General features: G+C 39.3%; 1 protein-coding gene across 4 annotated transcripts in view; it reads right to left on the reverse strand.

Annotated features, from left to right (window-relative positions):
* The window catches only part of LOC311434116 (uncharacterized protein), a 354696-nt gene extending 338180 nt beyond the window's left edge, over positions 1 to 16516 (reverse strand). For 3 of the 4 annotated variants that reach the window (XM_084514013.1, XM_084514015.1, XM_084514020.1), the window contains exons 1-3: positions 16453 to 16516; positions 15207 to 15311; positions 12728 to 12871 (exon numbers count right to left, since the gene is read on the reverse strand). In XM_084514013.1, coding sequence (XP_084370139.1) covers positions 12728 to 12871; positions 15207 to 15225 — 163 coding nt within the window. In that variant the 5' untranslated portion in view covers positions 15226 to 15311; positions 16453 to 16516. Of the gene's footprint in view, positions 1 to 4255; positions 4355 to 12727; positions 12872 to 15206; positions 15312 to 16452 lie in introns of those variants that run through there. The other variant, XM_084514017.1, reaches the window with a different exon arrangement.
* Between the last annotated feature and the right edge of the window lie 4582 nt (positions 16517 to 21098).

Genomic DNA, 21098 nt, shown 5'->3' on the forward strand with positions numbered 1-21098 from the left:
CATGCTCATTTTTACTGCTCGAAGATAAGATGAGCCACGGCTGCACTGTGCCTGTGGCTCTGGCAGCCAGGAAGGAGACATGAGGGGATGACAGCCAGACCCCTGGAGACTGAGGCAGATGGAAACTGGTCCCACTTTCCTCCCCCTGTTTCTTTCCTGACTAACAGCCTTGGATGGTTTCAGCAGGGTCATGAAGTGGGGCACAACCAGAACAGAGCAGTCTACCTATGCTGGTAGAAAAACTGCAGGTTTCATCTGCTGCCTTGCATCTCTAAAGGAGCGAGTTTGCTTGAGCACTCTGTCATTTAGCCATGCAGGAGAAGGGTGCCTGCCCTGAAAAATTTTGCTGCAATGAGAAAATAATGGCTAGCAGAAAGTACAGCAGAATTAAAACACAGCAGTGCAAGAAGCAACTCACAGAAGCCAAAATACAAAAAAATCCACACAAATATAAGGGTTTTTGTTGGTTTGCTTTTGTTCAGCTGTGAAGGTGATCAAACACTGGAGTGGGTGCCCAGAGTGGCTGCAGTCTCCATCTGTGCAGATATTCAAAATCCAACTGGACAGAGTTCTAGGTAATCCGGTCTGGCTGACCATGCTTAGGCAGGCAGTCAGAGGACTTGAAAAACCCACCACTGACAATTTGAGGGAAATCCTTCATTAGCACATGAATGATTTTGAGGCTGACTCAAAATTATTTTGCGTAAATTTCAGCTATTAGCTACTTACTCATAGTCCAACACCAATAAGAGTCTCCATTTTGCATGAGTTCATCCATATATATGTACTTAAGCACACATTAAGCAATGAAGACTTTTTGGAAGAATATATAATGAGCCAATCATAGGCTTCTGTGGATTCAAGTTGAACAATTGCATACAATGAACTCAGCATTGTAGAAAAACTTTTGTCAGAGGCATATCCTTGGGAAAGACGTTCTAAGAGCCTTATGCTTAAAACTGGCTCTGTAGGCAGATGTTTAAAACTATATGATGATTTTGAAAGACAATAGTCTTGAGCCTGAACCAAATGTGTGTTTTATAATTTCTTCAATTTTTTTTTAAGACAGGAAGTAAGCTCTTGCCAAATGCATAACTGCAGCTACATGTGCCTACATGGGAGTTGCAGTTCTACTTCATTATTGCAAAGTATTTTGCAATACCTTACGTACTAAAGGCAACATATAGGAAAGCATTCTCTCCTAGCTATCTCACAGTAATATTACCTTTGTGAAACTGACCTTCCCCCACACCACCACCCCGAGAGGTACATTTCCATCACCTTTTCTAAGCCAGCCCTGTTCTATCATTTCTTTTTCAACCCTCTGAAGGTTTTATTTGTACTGTCCTCATAAGAGGGGAAAGGATGCAAGACAGAAGTAGGATTTATAAAGATTTTCTGTAGAGAAATTTGAATCATAATATGGACTAAAGTATTGGATACAGTCTGTGACCCTCCTAACTTTCCTTTGTGCAGCAGTTCAGACTTGCAGCATCTTCAGCATACAGATCTAAACACAAAGCAGCTCCCACTGGTACTCCTCAACATGCGAGGAACAACATCCTATCCCAGGTCACCTGTTACACTGCTCACAAATTCAACAATTCAGCCCAGCAGAAAGAGACCTTGACCTAAAAGGCCATAGCTCAAAGACCTCAGCTGTGAAAAACAGTTATTTGTCATGGCATTTCTTCCAAGTGCTGTTCAGAACAGGTCCATGGCAAGTCTGCAGTGTAAACTTTACCCTGCCACGCAGAGAGTCTCAGACCCTAGCATAAACTACAGTCTTATTTAGAGCTGTAAGTATTGAAAGCTCAAGAGGTACATTCACTTAAAAGGAAATTCTTCTTTTCCCCTAGGAGCCAGCACACAGCTAATGCATTTCTTCAACTTTATTTTTCCTCCCCCAGAGAGCTAATGAAGCTTAATGGTTCATCAGAAAACTGAATGGTTTGTCTGCACAGACCTGATTTTCACCTTTACATTAGTGGCAAATGAAAAGTCTACAGATATTGCCAGAGGAAAAGTATTGAAAGAAGTGATTTTACCATTGTTAGTTTTAAATTTGATTATACACACTAGAAATTGTTGCAAGAACCACCCTAAAAAAAATCTGTCAAAATGAGGAAAAAACGCATTAAAAATGTGAATGTTTTGAGACCTTGGAAATTTCCCAGGGGAAACTATTGGAAGTAACTAGAAGAATGAGAATACAATATGTGAAAGTTTGAATTGGGGTTTTAAACTGAATTCTTCACCAAAATAAGGAGGTGCTTTAATGTGGCCCATTATGAGGAACAGAATGTCAAACTGTGCCTCCAGCTTCAGAGGAAGACAGAAGTGCATTTCAGGTTGTTCGAGCCCTGAGTTTCTATTCTGGTCCTTTAGGAAAAGGTTTTGTATAAAAAAATAACATAGCGCAGCTATCAAGCTGTTTGCTACAGTGATGCTACAAAACAAAAATTAGAAACTGCATCTGAATTCCCAGACAAAGGTAAGATAGTAGCAAATCAGCATGTTCAGAACTTTCCTTACACAGGAAAAAAGGCCACATCTAAAGACCCACCATCACGTCTATGATGCCTTAGGACCAGATTCTGATCTTTCTCAGTATTGAAGAACACCTAGTTTTACAAGTATCTAATTCCCTTAGAACAGGATGCTAGCAGAATAAGAAACAGGTTCTAACCAAATATTTGCGCAGAAATCCAGCATTGTATTCTCTTCAACACAGAAAAGGTGGCATCAGTTAGAAAGTTAATTCTTCCAGAGAAACTAGAATAGCATTTCACCATTTGTAGCAGTTTGTAGCTATGAAGATTACATTCTAGCTTCAGCTATCAAAAGATAAGTGATTAATGGGGACAAGGTTTAATGAGGTTTAATGGATCTGTCCCCAGATCCAGCCATTATGCACTATTTCTGTGGCCACATTGTATTTCTCAGTGAGAAAACAGCCTACTACCAGTATATCACTACTTCTTTCTTAAAAGTGGATAGGTAATTGCTAGAGCTTCCTGAAATGTCAAATCCAGAAGAATTCAAAGAGCAGGTGACACGTTTGCTGAGCAGAGATATTTTAAGAAACAAACTGAAAAAAAACAAACAAACAAACAAACAAACAAACAACAAAAAAAAAACTACGAATTAGTCTTCCTTCTTGTGTTTTGTGCCAGATAAGACTGTTCTCCACTGCCAGCAGCATACTACCAAAAAGCACCTGAAATATCTACCACTAGATAATAACATCAATCACTCTAGGAACACTAACATGAGCCTCTTTAGCATCGGTCCATCACCAAAGAAAGATGGACTTTCTGAAAAGACGACTATGGTACTGGGTGAACAATCTGAGGGCAATGCAGTATTCACCTGGAAGAAGCAAGCTCTGTACAGCTGTTGAGATGAGCAAATGTCTACCACCCAGCCCCTGACCAGGCAGAAGCATTTCCATATCCTACAGTCCCAGAAGTGGTGTCCTTATACTACGTGTTTTTCAGAAGTCTTCTATTATTCCAAAGCAATTACTTTCTAATCTCTCTCTGATGCCTTCAGAGTAGAACATCTAGATAATAAATTCACCTTCATATCTTCAACCTAGAAGCTCTGTAAGCTGGAAGATATAACAGTGACTGGGGAACTCAGGCAATTGTGAATGGGACTTAGAGATAGCTGAGAAGTAGCATCATTACTCCCAAACAGGGTATCAGGTCAGAAATCTGTATCAGACAGTGAACTATGCAGAACTGCTGCTAGAACGAGCATCATTGCTGGCTTAGAAGATTAAAGGACCAAGCAATAGGATCCTCAAAGCTGCTGATCGCAAACTCTTTAACCAGATAGATTGTAGAAGATGCAGTCAAAAACAATTGGGTCATACAAATGTACTGGCTCGATTTTTACTACTATTATGGCACCTGTTCCTTGGAGGAAGATATCATAGAGCTTCAGCAACAATATGAAGTACAATCTAAAAAAATTATACTACTTCAAATGTAGTCCTGTGCATGGATGAAGAGGAAAGAGATGCCAACTTGGAAGAGCTGTCTTGATTACCATTCGAATTGCATAGCTCTTCTGCTATTAAACCATTTTGTGACTGTTCATTCATCCCTAGAAATAGTATGCTTTTTAGCTAAAGCAAACTAAGACCATAATGAAAAGCTAGAAACGTTTACTAAATTAGTAAGCAACAACACTACAGGAAAATTTGTGTGCAGACAAGAATCCAGTTTGTAACAGGAAAATCACTTACACGGAGGCGGTCATTTGGGACTCCTACTGGAAAGATCAAAGCAAGCAGAAAAAAGCAGTAGCAGAAAGCTGCACTTCCCCTAAGAGAACTGATTTCACCACTCCACATCCCAGAAGCAACTAGCACATCTATTCCAAATGCCCCTGGCAGTGACCACCATCAGCTTTCCCCGTCAGTGCTGTAAAAGGGCCAATTATCCCACCTGTGCTTAGAATGCAGCCTACAGCCAGTAATTGTTCCTATGGCCTTTGAAACAACTGCTCCTTCACCTCTTTGTGGGATAACTTGAACAGTTAAAGCTTGATTTTGCTCCAACCAAGTCAGCAGGAGATTTGCTATTGAATTAAAGAGGAGCAGAATCAAGGCTTTGGAAATTTCCAAAGGCACAAATGGCAGAAAGACATCCATGCCACCTGTGGCCTTTGGGAACAGCATATATGCTTCCTTTAATCTTCTCCAACTGGACTATGCCCAAATCCTCTTCATCTTCCTTTACCCTTCATTCTTCATATCCTAAAGCTGTATTACAGTTCTGTTGCCTTTCACCATTTTTACTTTAGTCCTTACATTGAACATGTATCAGTTAGAGCAAATTAAGACCATTAAGCCAAAGGAGGTTTAAACCAACGAGCTGCTGTTAAACTCAGGCCAATGCTTCTGAATTTTAAAATCAATGCAGAATGATCGAGCATATTGAATGCTTTACACCAATCTACAGGAGCTGTATAAATTTTTTAAAAGCCTGAATTAATGGCCTGATAAAAGTCATTTGTTAATTTAAGCAGCATTGGAGTTGCAGGATGATTTACCGAACATGCGGGTTTTTAAAGAACATAAAACACTGTGCAGAATGATTCAGCAGTTTCAGTAAGAAACATTCGTGGCCAGTAGCGGAAACCCTGCCAAACAATTTGTGCTTCCTTTTTATGATTTAGAAGTGGTGGGTGTCTCCTGGAACCCATAATGGGATATATAAGTTTCCACCTCTTATTCACTAGTTCAAACCATTCCTAGGTAATTAATAAGAGAAATAAATAATGCCCTGCACTGATGGGCTGGAGTGCCTTAAAATTATTAGTCAATTAATTCTCACAATAAACTTACGAGATCTGGTAACCATTATCATCTTTCACCTACTGAAATAAAGAACTTAGAAGAGGAAGAACTTATTGAAGGTCATGCTAACTCAGCGAGAGAAAGAAAGACTTCTCTAACCACTTCTTGGATGGACCAAGGATAAAACAGCCATCTCCGGGCACCAAATGATTCTCTCTCAAATTCAGCAGGCATTTGGATGTGAAATCCCAACCAGCATGTTCATTCTCAAACACAAGTCCAGTAAGAGACTTTGGTCCCTCTATTCCAATTATTCAGTCATGAAACACTCAAGGCTCCATTGCATCAACAGGTGTAAACTGTCACAGCTACATAGACTTGTGTTGAAGCTGCAAGCTTGAGTCACAGCTTTCTGAATCCATGTATATGTATTTTACTTAAAGACAAAAAAAAATCTTAAGGCTTTAGCAAACACAAGAGGATTGATATTAGACTCCATTAAAAATGCACTGAGGACACATGGGAAACAGGAGAGTAGGCTCTTTAGGCAAAGATTACTTAGTGGTAATACAATTTGGAACTGAATTACCTGGTGAACAAACATGCTTCTGTTTTTGCAAAAATAGTTTGGGAACTTTAGTAAGCACAACAGGCCAGAAGAATTCTGGTTCCACCAGGACTGAGACCACTGAGACAATTTGTAATCAACATAAATTTCTTCAACAGTCAGAAAAACAGAATTCCAGTGAGCTGATGGATCTTTTCAGAAAGGCAGTATCTTCTCATTAAGTAAGACAAAGGTGACATTCCATCAAAAATGGTACTTCTGATGTGCTCACAATCATTTATTTTAGATGTTTATGGAAATTTAATCTAGGCTGCAGATGAAGTTCCAGTTATTGTTTTGTTGAAAGTATTCAAGTGTCAATGCTCATGTAACTTCATATCTCTTTAGAGAAAAATTTGTTCTAAAACAAAACACCCCCCACAAACTTTTGAGGTTTTAATGCCCTCAAAAAAAATAAAATTTTGTAGATCTATTCAAATTAAAAATGAGTAAAATCAGCAAGAACTCTCAAGCAAATCTTCCTGGACCTCTCTCACAAGCTGAACCTCTCAAAATACACTGGGGACTAGATTTTAAAAGAACGACAGATTCAAAACAAGTTCTTTTAAAATACAGACAATTGTATAGAAATCAATATACAGACACATTGTAATCAAATATGCCTGCCTGCTGATAGGAAAAGTTTTTTTCAGGTGTGCTTCCTTTCTAGCAGCTGTTTCATTGGCTTTCTGTGCCACAAACTCTGCAAAGTGCCCTTGGGTACTGAAAGAAAAATCTTCTTTACCCCTGAGGAGTGTTTTTTAATCCCTTTGTTCCTCTGGTCTCTGTGTTTCTGTTCCAGAGGCAGACTCGGAGCTGGGTACATACATGCATGTGAGACAGACACAGCTTTTCAATCTCTGTAGTTTCCCCCCCTCATACCCTAAAGTGCCTTTCTTTCCCTAAAAGGCTTGCTGGACCCTAAGGAAGAAGGCATCTAAGGCATCTCCGCTCCTTACAGAATATCCCACCTGAGTGCAGAGGAGTAGTAGTAAAGCAAATAGTAAAGCAAACAAGGGGCCTCACATATAGCCTTCTTATTGCAATGCCCAGAGATATTTTTTCCCCCATTGAAGAATATTAGCAACATATAGCACCTGGTAAACAAAGCACATGCCATCTGTCACAATGAGAAACAATGGCTTCAATCCTATAAAATGTTTCTCCTGAGCATATCTTTATTTACCACAGAAAGTGGTCAAGCTGTACGTAGCAGTACACAGTGTATATAAGTTGCACAGTAAGGTTAGTATAAGACAGTTAACCATAAAGCATGACTTTAACATATGTCTGTTTGCAGTTTCTACTGAAATACTTCTGGCCATCAAGCTCAAGAGCGTTTTTTTTTTTTCCTGCCAGAGAAATACAGAGGAATTCCTCAAGCAACAGGCACCCAAGGAAGTATCACAGAGCTGAAGCTGTAGTAAGACTGCACAGGAGGGCAGTGAGCAGGCAAAAAAAAAAAAAAAAAAAAAAAAAAAAGAGCTACAAAAGGAATCTAAGCCGGTAAAGTAAAGAATCACATAAGCTCAGGTATGACACAAGTCTCAGGGAATTCACTGGTGTTTTAATGCAGGAGATACAAGTGAGGCTGTGACTGAAGTCACTTCCAGGCTACCAGCTGGGGAGGAACAGATTCTCCAGTGGAAGCAAAGTGGAGGTGGACTCGCTGTTCCTGAGCACAGGTAGTGGACAGAGGGTGGGAACTGAGCAGCATACTACAAACTCCTTGAAGAATTAGCTTGTAGCAACATACAAAAAAATTCAGGTTCCAGTGGCTTTATTCACACTAAGTGTGCTGGGTATGAAATTCTCTATTTGCAGCAAAGCAACATGGAAAGCAAAACAGAGGCATTTGTGCTGTTCCTTAAAATCCATTGTAACTGAGTAAGCAGGAAACATTTTGTATGCTCTTAAAAATATATCCTCTCCTTCCACCACTGTAATTTGAAGCAATACAGTCCTAGCATTTATGCAGCCATTTTATCCACAGGTTTTTGAGTACATTATGGAAAAGTGGATATGTATCATTACCAGACTATTGCCACATTATGAATCAAGCTTAAGTATAATAGAAGTCTAGTTGCCAAACCACATTTGGTTTATCCAGTGTATTTGGATAATGTTGAGTTCAAATGATCAGCAGTCAAGAAAAGAGGGAATTACAGAGACTGTCTATAAATGGTGGTTTGGATAACTGGGAACTGTTTATGTATGGCAAATATATGGTTACATACAGTAAATGTTACTAAATATACAAGTTCTCTCTATTACATAGCAGTTCTGCAAAACCAGATGCGGAGAAGATAGCTGCATAACACAAGTATGCCTCTTAGACTTGCAGAAGTATCTCGCCCTTGCAGCTGAAGGAATTTGCCCAAACAATGAATCAACCAAATCAATAGTCATATGAGCTAGTAAATAGCCATGAACAAGGAAAAAGAAGTTTGTATCAACGTTAATTTGCTGTTGAGAATTAAGTTGTCTAGAGCAAAAATAGTGGTGATGGCATTAAGGGCACAAAGTGTAGAACTTTTCCCATTGCACAACGCTTACTGTTCAGTTTGCTTTTACAGCCTTGTAGCTACAGGATGCTTCAAATAAAGAGAATATACAGGAAGGGAATGTAAAAAAGATGTTTGTAAGAGGTAGAAGATGTGAAGCTGAAATTCTGCAGCAGAAGAGGGAACCAAATATGAGAGTCCTACATTTATTAGTGCATACTCACTTATCTAAAATCTAATTTAAAGTATGGATATTATTACTATTTCCAGATGTGTTTAAAAAAGAAAACAAGCCCTGCTCAGACACTGGAAAGTCCTGCAACTGGAGGGGCTCTGGGTAACAGAACAAAGGACAGTCACATCTTGATACTTCTCTTTGCAGACCACGTTTTCATGGACACATACAGAAGACATTTGTCTCCAATACCACTTCCTTTCCTCCTCTCCCCATACACACTGAAATGTCTCTGTATACATATGGCCAAGCACTTAAAACCCCACAGTATGGGCTAACTGCCCAAGTAACCATTTCCTACCTCCTGTAAGGAAAACTGTATATACCAGAAAGAGTCCCAGGGACTAGACCCATTGCAGGTACTGCTAATTGAACCATGCAGACTTACATTTGTCGTGGAAGTGTTAGCTGAGAACTGTCCATGACATGAACATAAAATACCTCCATTTAAAATCTGATGAAGTGCTTAACATTTTTGCCCTCTATGCTACGCATTTGGTTTTGAATCTTTTTAAACTTTTCTTATTACTTCGAAGAGTGTATGTGAGAAGTTCTACCCCATAGCTACCAGCTAGATGAGAAATATGATAGTCTCTGATGTGGTGGAGATTTTTATCCCTTTTCTTCAGAGTAGTTCAAGTGCTGCCAACTCTGCAAACCCTATTCACAGTCCATCCACAGGCAGACATTGGGACTCCACTATCCACAAAATCATGAGGACTTATAAGTTCCTAAAAATATGGAAAACACATAAGTTATATTCCTGATTTTATGTGCAAATCCTATAATTTAGTATCATTCTTATAATAATTCAGTGGGGTTCTGGTTCCTATGGTGATCATATTTCAGCTTTTATAGACCTGCCTAAAGAATCACTGAAATTGGAAGGGAAGCTGGAAGATTTTCTAGTCCAACCCCCTTGGCCAAAATGGTAAACTACAGAAAGGTTGCTCAAGAAACTCTGATTGATATAGAATATCTGCAGGGAGGAGGACTCCACAACATCTCTGGACAACCAGAACAGTGGACAACTACCCTCACAGATTTTTTTGTTGTTGTTTCAGTGGAATTTCCTGTGTTTCAACTCAGGCCAATTGCTTCTAGTCTTTTCATAGGATACCACTGAGATCTTCTTTACACCCTCCCAAGAAGCATTTATACACACTGATATTATCTCCTTAAGAAGAAGTAATGCCAGCTTCTCCTCACACAACAGATGCTCCAGACCGTCACTAGACCCACTCCAGTGTACTCGTCTCTTGTACTGGGGAACCCAGAACTGCAAGCTTCAATTCTGTGGGCCTTCATTGCCACAAGGGCACAGTTGCTCCCTCACACTCACTTTGGTGCCCACCAGGACCCCCAGGTCCTTTCCTGCAAAGCTGCTCTTCAGCAGGCTAGCTCCCAGCATGTACTGGTACATGGGGTAATTCTCCCCAAGGTGCAGGGCTCTGCACATCCCTCTGCTGAATTGCATGAGGTTCCTCTCTTCCCACTTCTCCATATAGCCAGGTTAAAATCCCTTATGAAAACTATGGCCTGAAATCATGAGGCTTGTTTCAGTTGTCCAAGAGAAAGCCATATCCATTACTATGAGCTTCCTGACTAGTTGTCCAAATTGCAAGCATTTTACATTTTCAGGCAAAAAGGGCAGTGACTTGATTCTCATCTGCTACTTATTTTCCATTAAGGTGCTAAAGATTATTTTTTTTTCCTTTGTGCAAACAAACACTGTATTCACTATTTAAAGGATTAAAATGGCTTGGTTCTTTTAACACCTTTTTTCTGTTGTTCACAGAACAGTCTCAATGCCTTACATAAGACAGACATTTCTAGATATTACTATTTACATTTTAGGCATAGCACAGAGAAACTTGTTACCTCCAAGTACACTGGGTATGAACTTGAACTTTTTTTTTCCTGGAGCTATCTGTTGGGAAGCAGCTATTAAACAAACCTAGCTGATGAATCACCTTTCAATAAATACAACACTCAGACCATATGCATGACTTTCAGATGTGAAGAACTAACTAGGTGTCAGGTATATAAAATGTTTTTCCTATTTCACCTGCCATTCTCACTTTCATTTTTAAGCAGCAGAAGCTGTCCCACTGTGGGTGGGGAAAATAACTGAATAAAGAATATCATGTTTCTCAGAACGAATCTTTAGCTTATGTTATGGGTACAGACTTATTCATAGATTTTGGAAAATCTGAAGTTGTCAGGCTTTATGAGTACCCCAAGACACCTGTTGCTTTGGAGTGGCTGATAGATTTGGTGTTGCAGTCTTCTGCCAGATGACTAGAGGAATAGTAGGAGTGTGTCACTGTCATAATTTCTTCCCCAGGCTTTAGTTGTATTTCATGTGCTAAGCAAGTTGGGCAAATTAGGTCTCATTCATTTGCATTTAAGAGGAAAGAAACTTTTCACAATTCTGCTACCTGCTTTTCTTCTAGATGAATACAAGTGAATACAATTTTCTAATTCATGTTTCATCTAGCAGGATTCTACCCTTCCTCGCACTTTTTAATCTCACAAGTTCTCACCTATGTCCCACCACTGAACACAGTAAAATTTTCCACAAGTATTAACTAATTGCACAGTCACTGCCATGAAAAATATTACTGGTGTATGAAACAGATCAGTCAAGCCTACACTTTGCTAGCAGTGCCAGGTATCATATCAGAAGTGTTAAAGCAAAGAGAAGAGTTTTTCGTTTTCTAAAGTAATAACTCTGAAAGAGCAGAGTGAGCAGAATGTTCCTTCACCAGCACTTTTTTGTGTCCCCCCCTTTACAAATCTGTTGTAGCAAAACTGAATATTAAGCCCCTTGGCTGTTATATAGTTTATATATTCTGTTCTTACTGCTGAGAGCAAGGAGAATATTTAAGGAAAAGATCTGTTTTCTTGGCAAAAGTTGCAATTGCTCATAAGATACTACACAAGCACCCATATTTTTATTCTAGATTTTTTCAGAATTGGTTACCTTGTTCTAGCTATTCAGTTGTATCCTGTGTCACTTATGTACACACTGACAACAAACAGCATGAATGTTAATGCCCTGATGCCTGAAGTTTGGCAATTACATACATTTAAGGTACGTAGTGACACAGGGACTAATTACAAGAATTCTGTTTTTAAAAATCCCAGCTTGTAGTAGTCAGGATTTTGGCAGAACATTCTATGGACCAAGAGAATTGGCCAGAGGCCATCTAACAGGTATCAGCTGCAAGTTTATGATTATACAAGTCCCACAGTCTTCCATTGGAGAGACAAAACACTAAAGCTTTAGCAAGTTGTAGACAAATCCAGAGTTGTTTCCAGCCACTGGACTGTACATTTGGATTTAGACCCATACACAGGTCTAGTTAGTGGACTGCTTCTTTCAAGCTAAGAGAAGTGTTGTATTTTCAGTGAGGTGCATGACATCTAAATTCAAGCGAGGACTTACTGATAGGCCCATTTCAAAACCTACAGTTATGTGGCAGTGGTAACCAGTAGCATGATGCTGTGCTTAGAGCTCAGTTGCTTATGCGCTCTACTTAGTTAGGAGATCAAAGCAGTAGAGACTTGAAGGAGTTACAAGCGTGGTACCACAGACGTATTATATGCTCAATCATAAGACATAGGCTTGTAGTTTCAAAATAGCTCTCAGTTCTGAGTAACTGAGCAAAGCATGTGCCAAGCATGACACCTGGGCTCACTCACAGGGTAATGTGTCTCAAAAATCCCCATACGGCATATGTGTCTTTCCTCTCCCCCTCAAGTTTTCTCTCTGGCTTTTCTCTGTTGTTGCATGAATTTAATTTTCTTTCCTCCCTCACCCTGTCAAAAGCCTTGTTAACAGCTCTGCCAGAGCTCTTAAAACAATATGCAAATGAGACAGCAGGGTCAGAAACAGTAGTAGCTCCTCATAAAGCTTTGGACGTACCCAGTATTTCTCTCCTCAACATAGAGTGAGAAAATTGTAACAGTCTGGTACTGTAATTCTTATCAGTTCTGTCCATGACATCATCCCACCACCTTAGCACTGCACGAGTGGAATGACAGCACTCTCCACCTCCCAATACCTTTTCCATTCCAGTTACTGTGGTCCAAACAGCTGATGGTCCGGTTCATGCAACAGAGATGATAGCCATAGAGACAGTACTGCCACTGTTCCACAGAGCCATCTTGGTAGCCTTCCCCTTCCTCCTTATTTCTTGAATACAGAGCTGAAGGAAGAACAAAATTTCACTTTTAATTGCTTCAATACAATTAAAACAATCTTTAATAACATTTTCAAACCTAGTGGGTACGTTTCCCTTCTGTCCTATTTCCCATACAAACTCCAATCAGTAAGTTCAGAAAACAAAGAATTACTCTTATGACCTCCACTCAGGTGAGTACCCTTCTCTGTTAATACAGAGAGCAGCAAATCAGTCACTATGTGACAAAGAACCACCACTATTTTTTTCATTACCAGCTTCATAGCTATCAACCTTCTTCTGGACCAAGACTTTCAAGTGTTTCTATTTGTTTTTAAATTCAGGTACAGGCAGCAATTCAAAATGTACAGATCTTGAAGCTAATGATGAAAATGTTTTTAATTCTACGTCCTCTGCATGTCCCAGGACATTACATATACTTCCTGACTGCTTTAAAAAGAGAAGGACTTGTCATCAAAAGCCACATAGCAACTCTGAAAGAATTCTATGTGGCTTTGGGAAAGAGGGAAAAAAAAACCAAAACACTCAAGTGTATATAATATATGCATATAGTCAAGGATTATCATGCTTTCCCCCGTCCCCCCCGCCCCCCCCCCCCCCTTTCTGCTACATATATATTCTCACTGCCTAACTTGCTTCAGCTTGTTTCACTGCTTTTCCTTCAGGCTTTCATGTCACCATCTCTCAGGCCTTCTGTTGCTTAAAGCAGAATTACTACAGGGATCCAACAGGAACCAAAACTCCAAGCCCTTTAATGAGCTAGTTGCAGCTGTTACTAAATCCACCATCTTTGTTGCTTCTCCTCCCCCCCCATTTTGCCTTCGTAAAAACAATTTCAGATTCTGTAAGGTATTAAGTGCTTTACTGCTGTCTGTTGAGTTAGGAGAACCAAAAACAGCAATAGCCAGTGGCACTATAAAGAAATGAAACTGTCAAGTCAAGCAAGGAAATACAGACATATCAAAATGATTTCTGAATCTTTTTGAAGAGATTCTTTTTCCATCTTCTACTCATGATGCCTCAGGCACCTCACTGGAGTCTAAAGATGAAACCAAAAACTCTACCCACTTTGACTGTCAAAAGCAAGCACAACATCATCCCTATCACGAAGTTCTGCCCCTTATAAAGAAAGTATAGGCTACAGGCAGACAAAAGAGGCACAAACTTTTTTTGCTCAACTGTTTGCTTTGTGTCCATGTGGAAATCACAAATAATTTATTCTTTATTCCAAACCTACCTACATCACAGCATTAAGATGACTAGTAAACAGATGGCCATTAGATTTTATTCAGTTGAGAGCACTTATTTCCTATTTGACGTTAAAAAGGGCCAAACTTAGCTCTCTAATACATCAGTGACAAAAGTTACCCCATCTCGATAGGGCATGCTAATTTCCACCTGCACCTAAGGATGGAATTTGATCTTTAAGAACCTCTCCAATGGGAGAACCAAAAGAATAGAAATGAAGTATTTGCTTCAAACTCAAAAAAAAAAATAGTAGTTAGAATTGTTAGTGTGGCTGGTAAAAAGGAAAAAGATGCATTTAATGTTACGCTTTAGTATTTGAGTAGTTAGAACACTATTATAGAATGCATGGTCTCTTTGTTCCACTCGTACCTGTATCAACTATTTATTAAATGGCCTCAAGCAAGGTGCTCATAATCTGATCCAGTTTGGACTAAAAGCAATACAAACCTTCCCCACTGGCTTTAGTGGAGATAGCTTGACTTTGTTTCCTCTTCTGGCCTCAGTTTAATGAACAATAAAATAGATAAATGAATAGTCAAAAGAAAAGATGAAGGACTAGTAAATTTACCACTGATCACTGTAACTACATGTAATGCCTGTACAGTGCTTTGAAAAACACAACGGCCAAAGGCTTTTGCACAGCAGAGAGTTACTAATTATTATTGTTTATCATTTGTGATAGCACACATGCTCATAAAAGCAGAACAGATCCCTACTGATCCCAAAGATTTACTATACATAATGGAAGCCCATGGCCACTTCTTAAATTCTCATTTCAGGTCAGGAAAAGAGGGGTGAAAGATAGTATTGTTGTCATTATCTCAGTGATATAACTTCCCAAAGGAGCACAATCTATTTTGATTCCTTGACCTTTATAAAGGTGAGAGACAGATAGAAGGAAAGAAAACAAAACACAGAGCCAATGCTTCTAAGTATTAAGAGCTGGATAATGCTAAGCTTCAATTCTTATCTGTAGTGTAAAAACTCAGAGACATTGAGATCAGATCGTCTAGCTTTTTTCTTGTTTTTCCCAAGACAGTGTGAAATAGAAGAAGCAGGAAAGGGCTGTTGGCAGTTAGAGATGAATAAATACCTGAAAACCACATATGCATTCATTCGAATGAAAACCACTTCTGCCTTTGATTTCTGTGAGAATTCAGGCCCTAACAACTGAAGGTTCTTCTGTACGGTGTTCCTTCTGTATAGGATAATTTCATATCCCTTTTGAAGGCTTACAAGTAACAAAAGCAAAGGCATAAAACAGTACCTGAGGCATAGGCTACTTCTGAGCCTGCAGCAGACTATAGGTTTCCCCCAAGGAAAACCTAGAAACTACCTGTTGCTTCTCAGGTTTAAAGTTTTCCCTTAAAAGGTATAAGCATCTGTTAAGGTGTAATCAGTTGTTTGAGTACAATTCTTACATACACATGAAAATTTTCCTCTCTAGTTCCCAACTTGGAGTGTAACATTTTTTGTTATACTCTTAGATCAGGATTCTGATTCTAACAATGGTTCCAAAAAGTTCTGGAAAAGAAGTTTTTGGAAGCTACCATAACTCATCTGGAAGAAAAGAAAGGGAGAGTGAACAAGTGGGGAAAAAAACATCTTCTCCTGACCCTACCTCAGAAACTATTAACAATGACACCTTTCATGCTTTTTTTTTTTTTTTTTCCAGGGAGCCAATCTATGGAAAGGTCGAGGGAGACGTCCAATAATATATTTTTTTTCTTTGAATTTATCTCCTTGAAACTATAAGTTCTAGTAATTTAAAGTCTTTTTGACTCACATACTGTGAAAACGGCATTTCTTTTATGAACAGCACATTCTCATAATTTCCACTTAGTAAAAGTAATGATAATGCCACCAGTATCTATCCAAATCTGTTTCTCCTTACCACAAGGCAAAATTTGAATTTACATTAAGGCACCTTTTTCACACAGCCTGTTGTTCAATCTTAACAAGTACTTAAGAACATTCTTCAAAGTCAAGCTTAGCTGTATGCACTTGAGCTTCTGAGTTTTTTTGTTTGCCTTTTTTTTTTTTTTTTTTTTTTTTTTTTTTAAGGGCTGGGAAGGGAGCTTAGAATCTATGAGTAACTTCACTGAAAACAGACAAGGTGAAGGCAGTACTCAAACTCCTCAACATTAAATAACTGTAGAGCTCAGGAACACTTCCCTGCCAGCTTATGAATTTGAGTCAGTTCCAAACTACACTTCACAGTGAAATAGTACCACCAGGGTTTTACTGTACTGAGAAGGCATCACCAATATAACTAGTTCATAGAGTCTCTAAAACTATTACTCAGAGATGGTAGAAAACATGAAGAAAAAGCAGCCTACTAGGGAAGAGTCCACTTCACCATGATAGAAAACAGAAAAGCACCCTAGATAATCTGAGCCTCAAGCTTCCCTGGAGAGCCAATTCCCTCCCCAGCTCCTCATGCTTCCTATATAGCAAAGCTCAAATGATCCACACCTGGCAGATTTCACTTCACAAGGGTGGAACCAAGAGACCTAGTGGAATGGGCTCATCTACCTGGCTTCAATGTTTTAAGGTCATTTGTTCCTCATCACTAATAGAATTAAACTGACAAGGGGCTTAGTGGTTAGAGTTAACCTAATGAATTAACTACAAAGGGTACACAAGGGTCATATTTCTAGTAGTCATTCTGTGAGAAAAATTAGTACAGAGCCTGTTAAAAATAAAAATATAAAATGACCCCCAAAGACAAAATTGCTATCATAGATTTTCATCTGTCTAGTCATGACAGATAAAAATATAGCAGTCAGAATTACATTTCTTGACATTAGTATTACTTAAATGTGCTTTTCTTTGAGGCTTGGAATATACTTGGCGTTCATATCCTACAGAACTACAGACTTTTATTTAAAGGGAAATTAAGCAAACACTGAGGTACAGTTATGAAAGTATTAGGAAAAGTATTTCATTTTCATTAATTCTGTAATGAGAAAAAAAAAATCTGAAAGATCAGATACCTATTCTGTGGGAACAGGATACCAATCTACTCATATAAATCACTAAGCTTGATCATGGGATAGATTTAACTGAGGCATGAACTACGAAAACAAAAGTAAGTGGCAAATTACTGCAAAAATGGTTCATTCTAGGCCAATTGTGCGAAAATAATATCTCTCTCATCAATTTGGCACCCTGTTTAAGTGTTTTACCATTCTTCTGATGTGGGGAGTATATCATCAAACACACTAAAATCCAATTAGCTGTTAAGTACCTGAAAAGCCAAACTGGAGACTGACTACATCGTCCTCGCCAGAATTTCATCCACAAGAGATGGAACGGTGGGGTGATCTGTACCTCCAGAAAGCAAAATTCTGTTTTATGCTCTGTACCAATTAACCTTAGCTTGAATTTCCTCACAGGAGAGTAATTAGCATTTCCGTGAATTTGACAAGCACTGTCTGTTTCCATCTCTCATACTGCTTCTGGATTATTTCAATTATAAGTGACCACAGGAAGGCATGGCTAGGACAGACTTCAAGAAATGCTGTAGATCAGTCCTCTCTGAAACCCTTCCGCTCTCCCTTCTCACCAGAACCTACAGGGTATCTTTGTTGTTACTCTTATATTATCTAAAGCAGATCCTAAAACAGTATTAGCACAGTGATTAGTTTTCCTTTGTACTTTGCCTGGCATGTTTGTTCCAGAGCAGCAACCCAGAGAAAAAAGGGGGAAGAAGACTGCATCTGACCATTCCTCTGCCTTCTGCAATGGCTCCAGACTAAATTTATTATTCAGACCATAGCATCGTATTCTCTAGTGGCTTCTGTTCTTGCATGGACTCTAGGCAACTTTTAGTGTTAAAAGAAGAAAGCTGCATTGCTTGTAAAAAGCTGACAGAGTACACACAGGAATGTGCTGTGATACTGTAGTCACTATTTCTACTCTGAGAAAGAGAGGCCACATCCTCAGCTAATATGTCGGTCATTGTGTCTCCATTAACTTTTTTGAAGTTTGGATGCTTTTATAAATTAGGTCTTCCAAAAATGCAGCATCAACATTATCAAAGAAACTAAACCATAAGAGATGGCAGCATGAGCTACTTCAGTAATTAAAATGAAAGTATATATCACTCACTTTTACAGAAATGAGCATTACAACTTGTAAGTCATTCTGTTTTGAAAGAAAAAAAATCTTAATTGGATATAAAATTCCTTACTGAAGACATTTGGACCTCACACTTTGGGGATTTTAGTGGTTTAGTTGTCTATTTTATAGCTCCTTCTGTGATAGAAAAACTTTATAACAAAATCAAATTTTCTGTATTTTTTTTTTTCCCAGAGAAGATTATCAAGGAAGCTGGAGATGGCATGAAGATCTAGAGCCGATTCTAATTTGTAAAGCTTTTGTATAATACTGAGAAAAGGTGTCTGCAGTTTCATTCTCTTTAGTGATATAACAACTACTGAGAGACTGAGCAAAATGCTTACTTAAAGTTTAGTTTCTTGGCTTTTGTATTTAAATGCAGCTAGCCAAAAGTGAACAGCTGTGCAAAGAAGAAGCAGGTAGTTTTGATTTCATAAAAAGATCCCCCTTTTTTTTTTTGAGTAAGTCATCCATAAATTGCAGATATACTAGCTGATTTTTTTTCTGACTAGCCAACCTTGAGGCCTCATGTTGCCAATGCTGAACGCACCAATGTCTTATGAAAATTGTGCAAAACCTGGTTTAACTAAGTTTCTTCTATATATTCATTAGTAAAACAATTAACGGTTACTGTTTGCGACAAAACTAGCATTAATCCTGCCTATCAGAGAAACATTTCTCCATATCTTTCAGTAATCAGAAGTTTAAATGTGTTAAATAGGTGAGAAAATTTATCCTTCTTTGGTTTTTATGAGCTTCTCTACCTCGTGTGTATTTGGAAAGAATGTATTCAATTCTTTTAGTTTTAATAACTGATTCAAAAATAAATGTTCTCTGTAAGCCATGCTGATCTTTCTATAGAGATGTTCTGCTACCTTGTTAGGCTTCCTATGCCAAATAATGAGGAAGTTTGGTATATTAAAGTACAAAATGACTTGTACTGCTTCTTAGTGTAATGTGTTCTACAAAAAGTTTCATATTTATCTAGTATTTAATCAAAGTATTTGGTGAACTCAATAATTTGAGGTCTGAATACCTCTTCTTTGATAACTCTCCTTGCTGCATAAACAATCTGAGTTTATGTTCTGTAATCATCAACTGTCTCAGCATTTTTTTTTTTATTGGCAGGAAAATAAATTAAATCTGGAGATGAAGAAGGAAGCGTATATGCGACAAGGACTTCTGAAAGCTAAATTTAGATCATTAGATAGGAATACCAAGTTTTGACCTCCTAGTGCTTCCCTCAGATAATGAATGTAGCAGTGTTTATTCCATATCTATAGTAAGAGAACTTACTGTTCTGGTACACTTTCAGTTTTCATTGTTAACTCTTCTACTTCCTCTAAATTTACAAATTCAAAACTTTTCTCATTCCTTTCTGAAATCAGTTTAAATCTTTTTGTTACTGTTTTGTGTTAATGGCTGTTGGTGCTACTTTTCCTGATCCACACCTGTTTGCAGTATATTAGCACTCCCAACCAATTTCCTCTGCTTCATGCTACCATAAGCCTCAACTCAGATACAGAAATCTTACAGCTTTGTGGCATTTGAAGATGAAGGTGAGCACCTCTTTCCAGGTTCTTCATGGTATTTGTGCATTAATTTCCAAGAGAGTTAGGTGAATGAACAGCGTTGACACATTTTATGTAGGACTTTTCAAAATCTAACCTCATGACCTCTGACTACAGTATTTACTTCAGCTGCATATAAACTGTCACATATAAATGCCAGGGACCAGATCCTTACTCACTATTCAGGCTGGGCTAAAAGTTATGGCTTTATTTTGGTTACATACCTACATTGCTGTTTTCTGGCACGTCATGGGAAGAAGATTGGCTGGCTTGGGGGAGCTTCTGTACACATGGCTTTTAGGCTGCAGCCGAAGTGTTCCTCTAGATCTGGAAGTCTGAAGATGGCTGCAGTCTCCAAGCTCAGATACAACCACATATTAGTCTGGCACAACTGATTTTTGTGCTCCTTCACCTCCTCTTCAGATACAAAGACATTCATCTCTTTCACGCTCCTTTGTTAGTAAACAAACCAGGATAGATTAAAGCCTCTTTCAAGTCAGTAAGAGACCTGCCTTTGGTTTCAGTGAGAATGGAGGCCTTAACAACTGAAGGTTCTTCTGTATGGTGTTCCTTCTGTATAGGATAATTTCATTTCCCTTTTGAAGGCTTTCAAGGATGTAGTAACAAAAGCAAAGACATAAAACAGTACCGGAGGCATAGGCTACTTTTGAGCCTGCAGCAAACTATAGGTATGTCATTATTGTTTCAGAGAAACATGATCTATGTAACATAAGATGTTCCAGCATGCTTACAATCTGCCAAAGGCCAGAAAACGTGACCTTTGTTTTAAGACAGTATGGAAAACAAAGACAAAAAATTAAGAGAAGGAACTTATCCTTCACCTAAGTTTTATTCTGTTGCAACACCTTCAGATGTCCATAAGTAATTATGACCCTCCTTCCTTATCCACCACAAAAACAAAAAAAGAAAAAAAGAAACGTGGCATAGAGGTATAATTTCAGTTCACCCCAGAAGACATTCTTCTCACTGAAGTACAGTTAAGCGGGCCACGGCGCGGGGCCACGGCGCGGGGCCACGGCGCGGGGCCACGGCGCGGGGCCACGGCGCGGGGCCACGGCGCGGGGCCACGGCGCGGGGCCACGGCGCGGGGCCACGGCGCGGGGCCACGGCGCGGGGCCACGGCGCGGGGCCACGGCGCGGGGCCACGGCGCGGGGCCACGGCGCGGGGCCACGGCGCGGGGCCACGGCGCGGGGCCACGGCGCGGGGCCACGGCGCGGGGCCACGGCGCGGGGCCACGGCGCGGGGCCACGGCGCGGGGCCACGGCGCGGG

The sequence above is a fragment of the Aythya ferina genome (genome assembly GCF_964211825.1).
Source record: "Aythya ferina genome assembly, chromosome: 1".
NCBI classification, from domain to species: domain Eukaryota; kingdom Metazoa; phylum Chordata; class Aves; order Anseriformes; family Anatidae; genus Aythya; species Aythya ferina.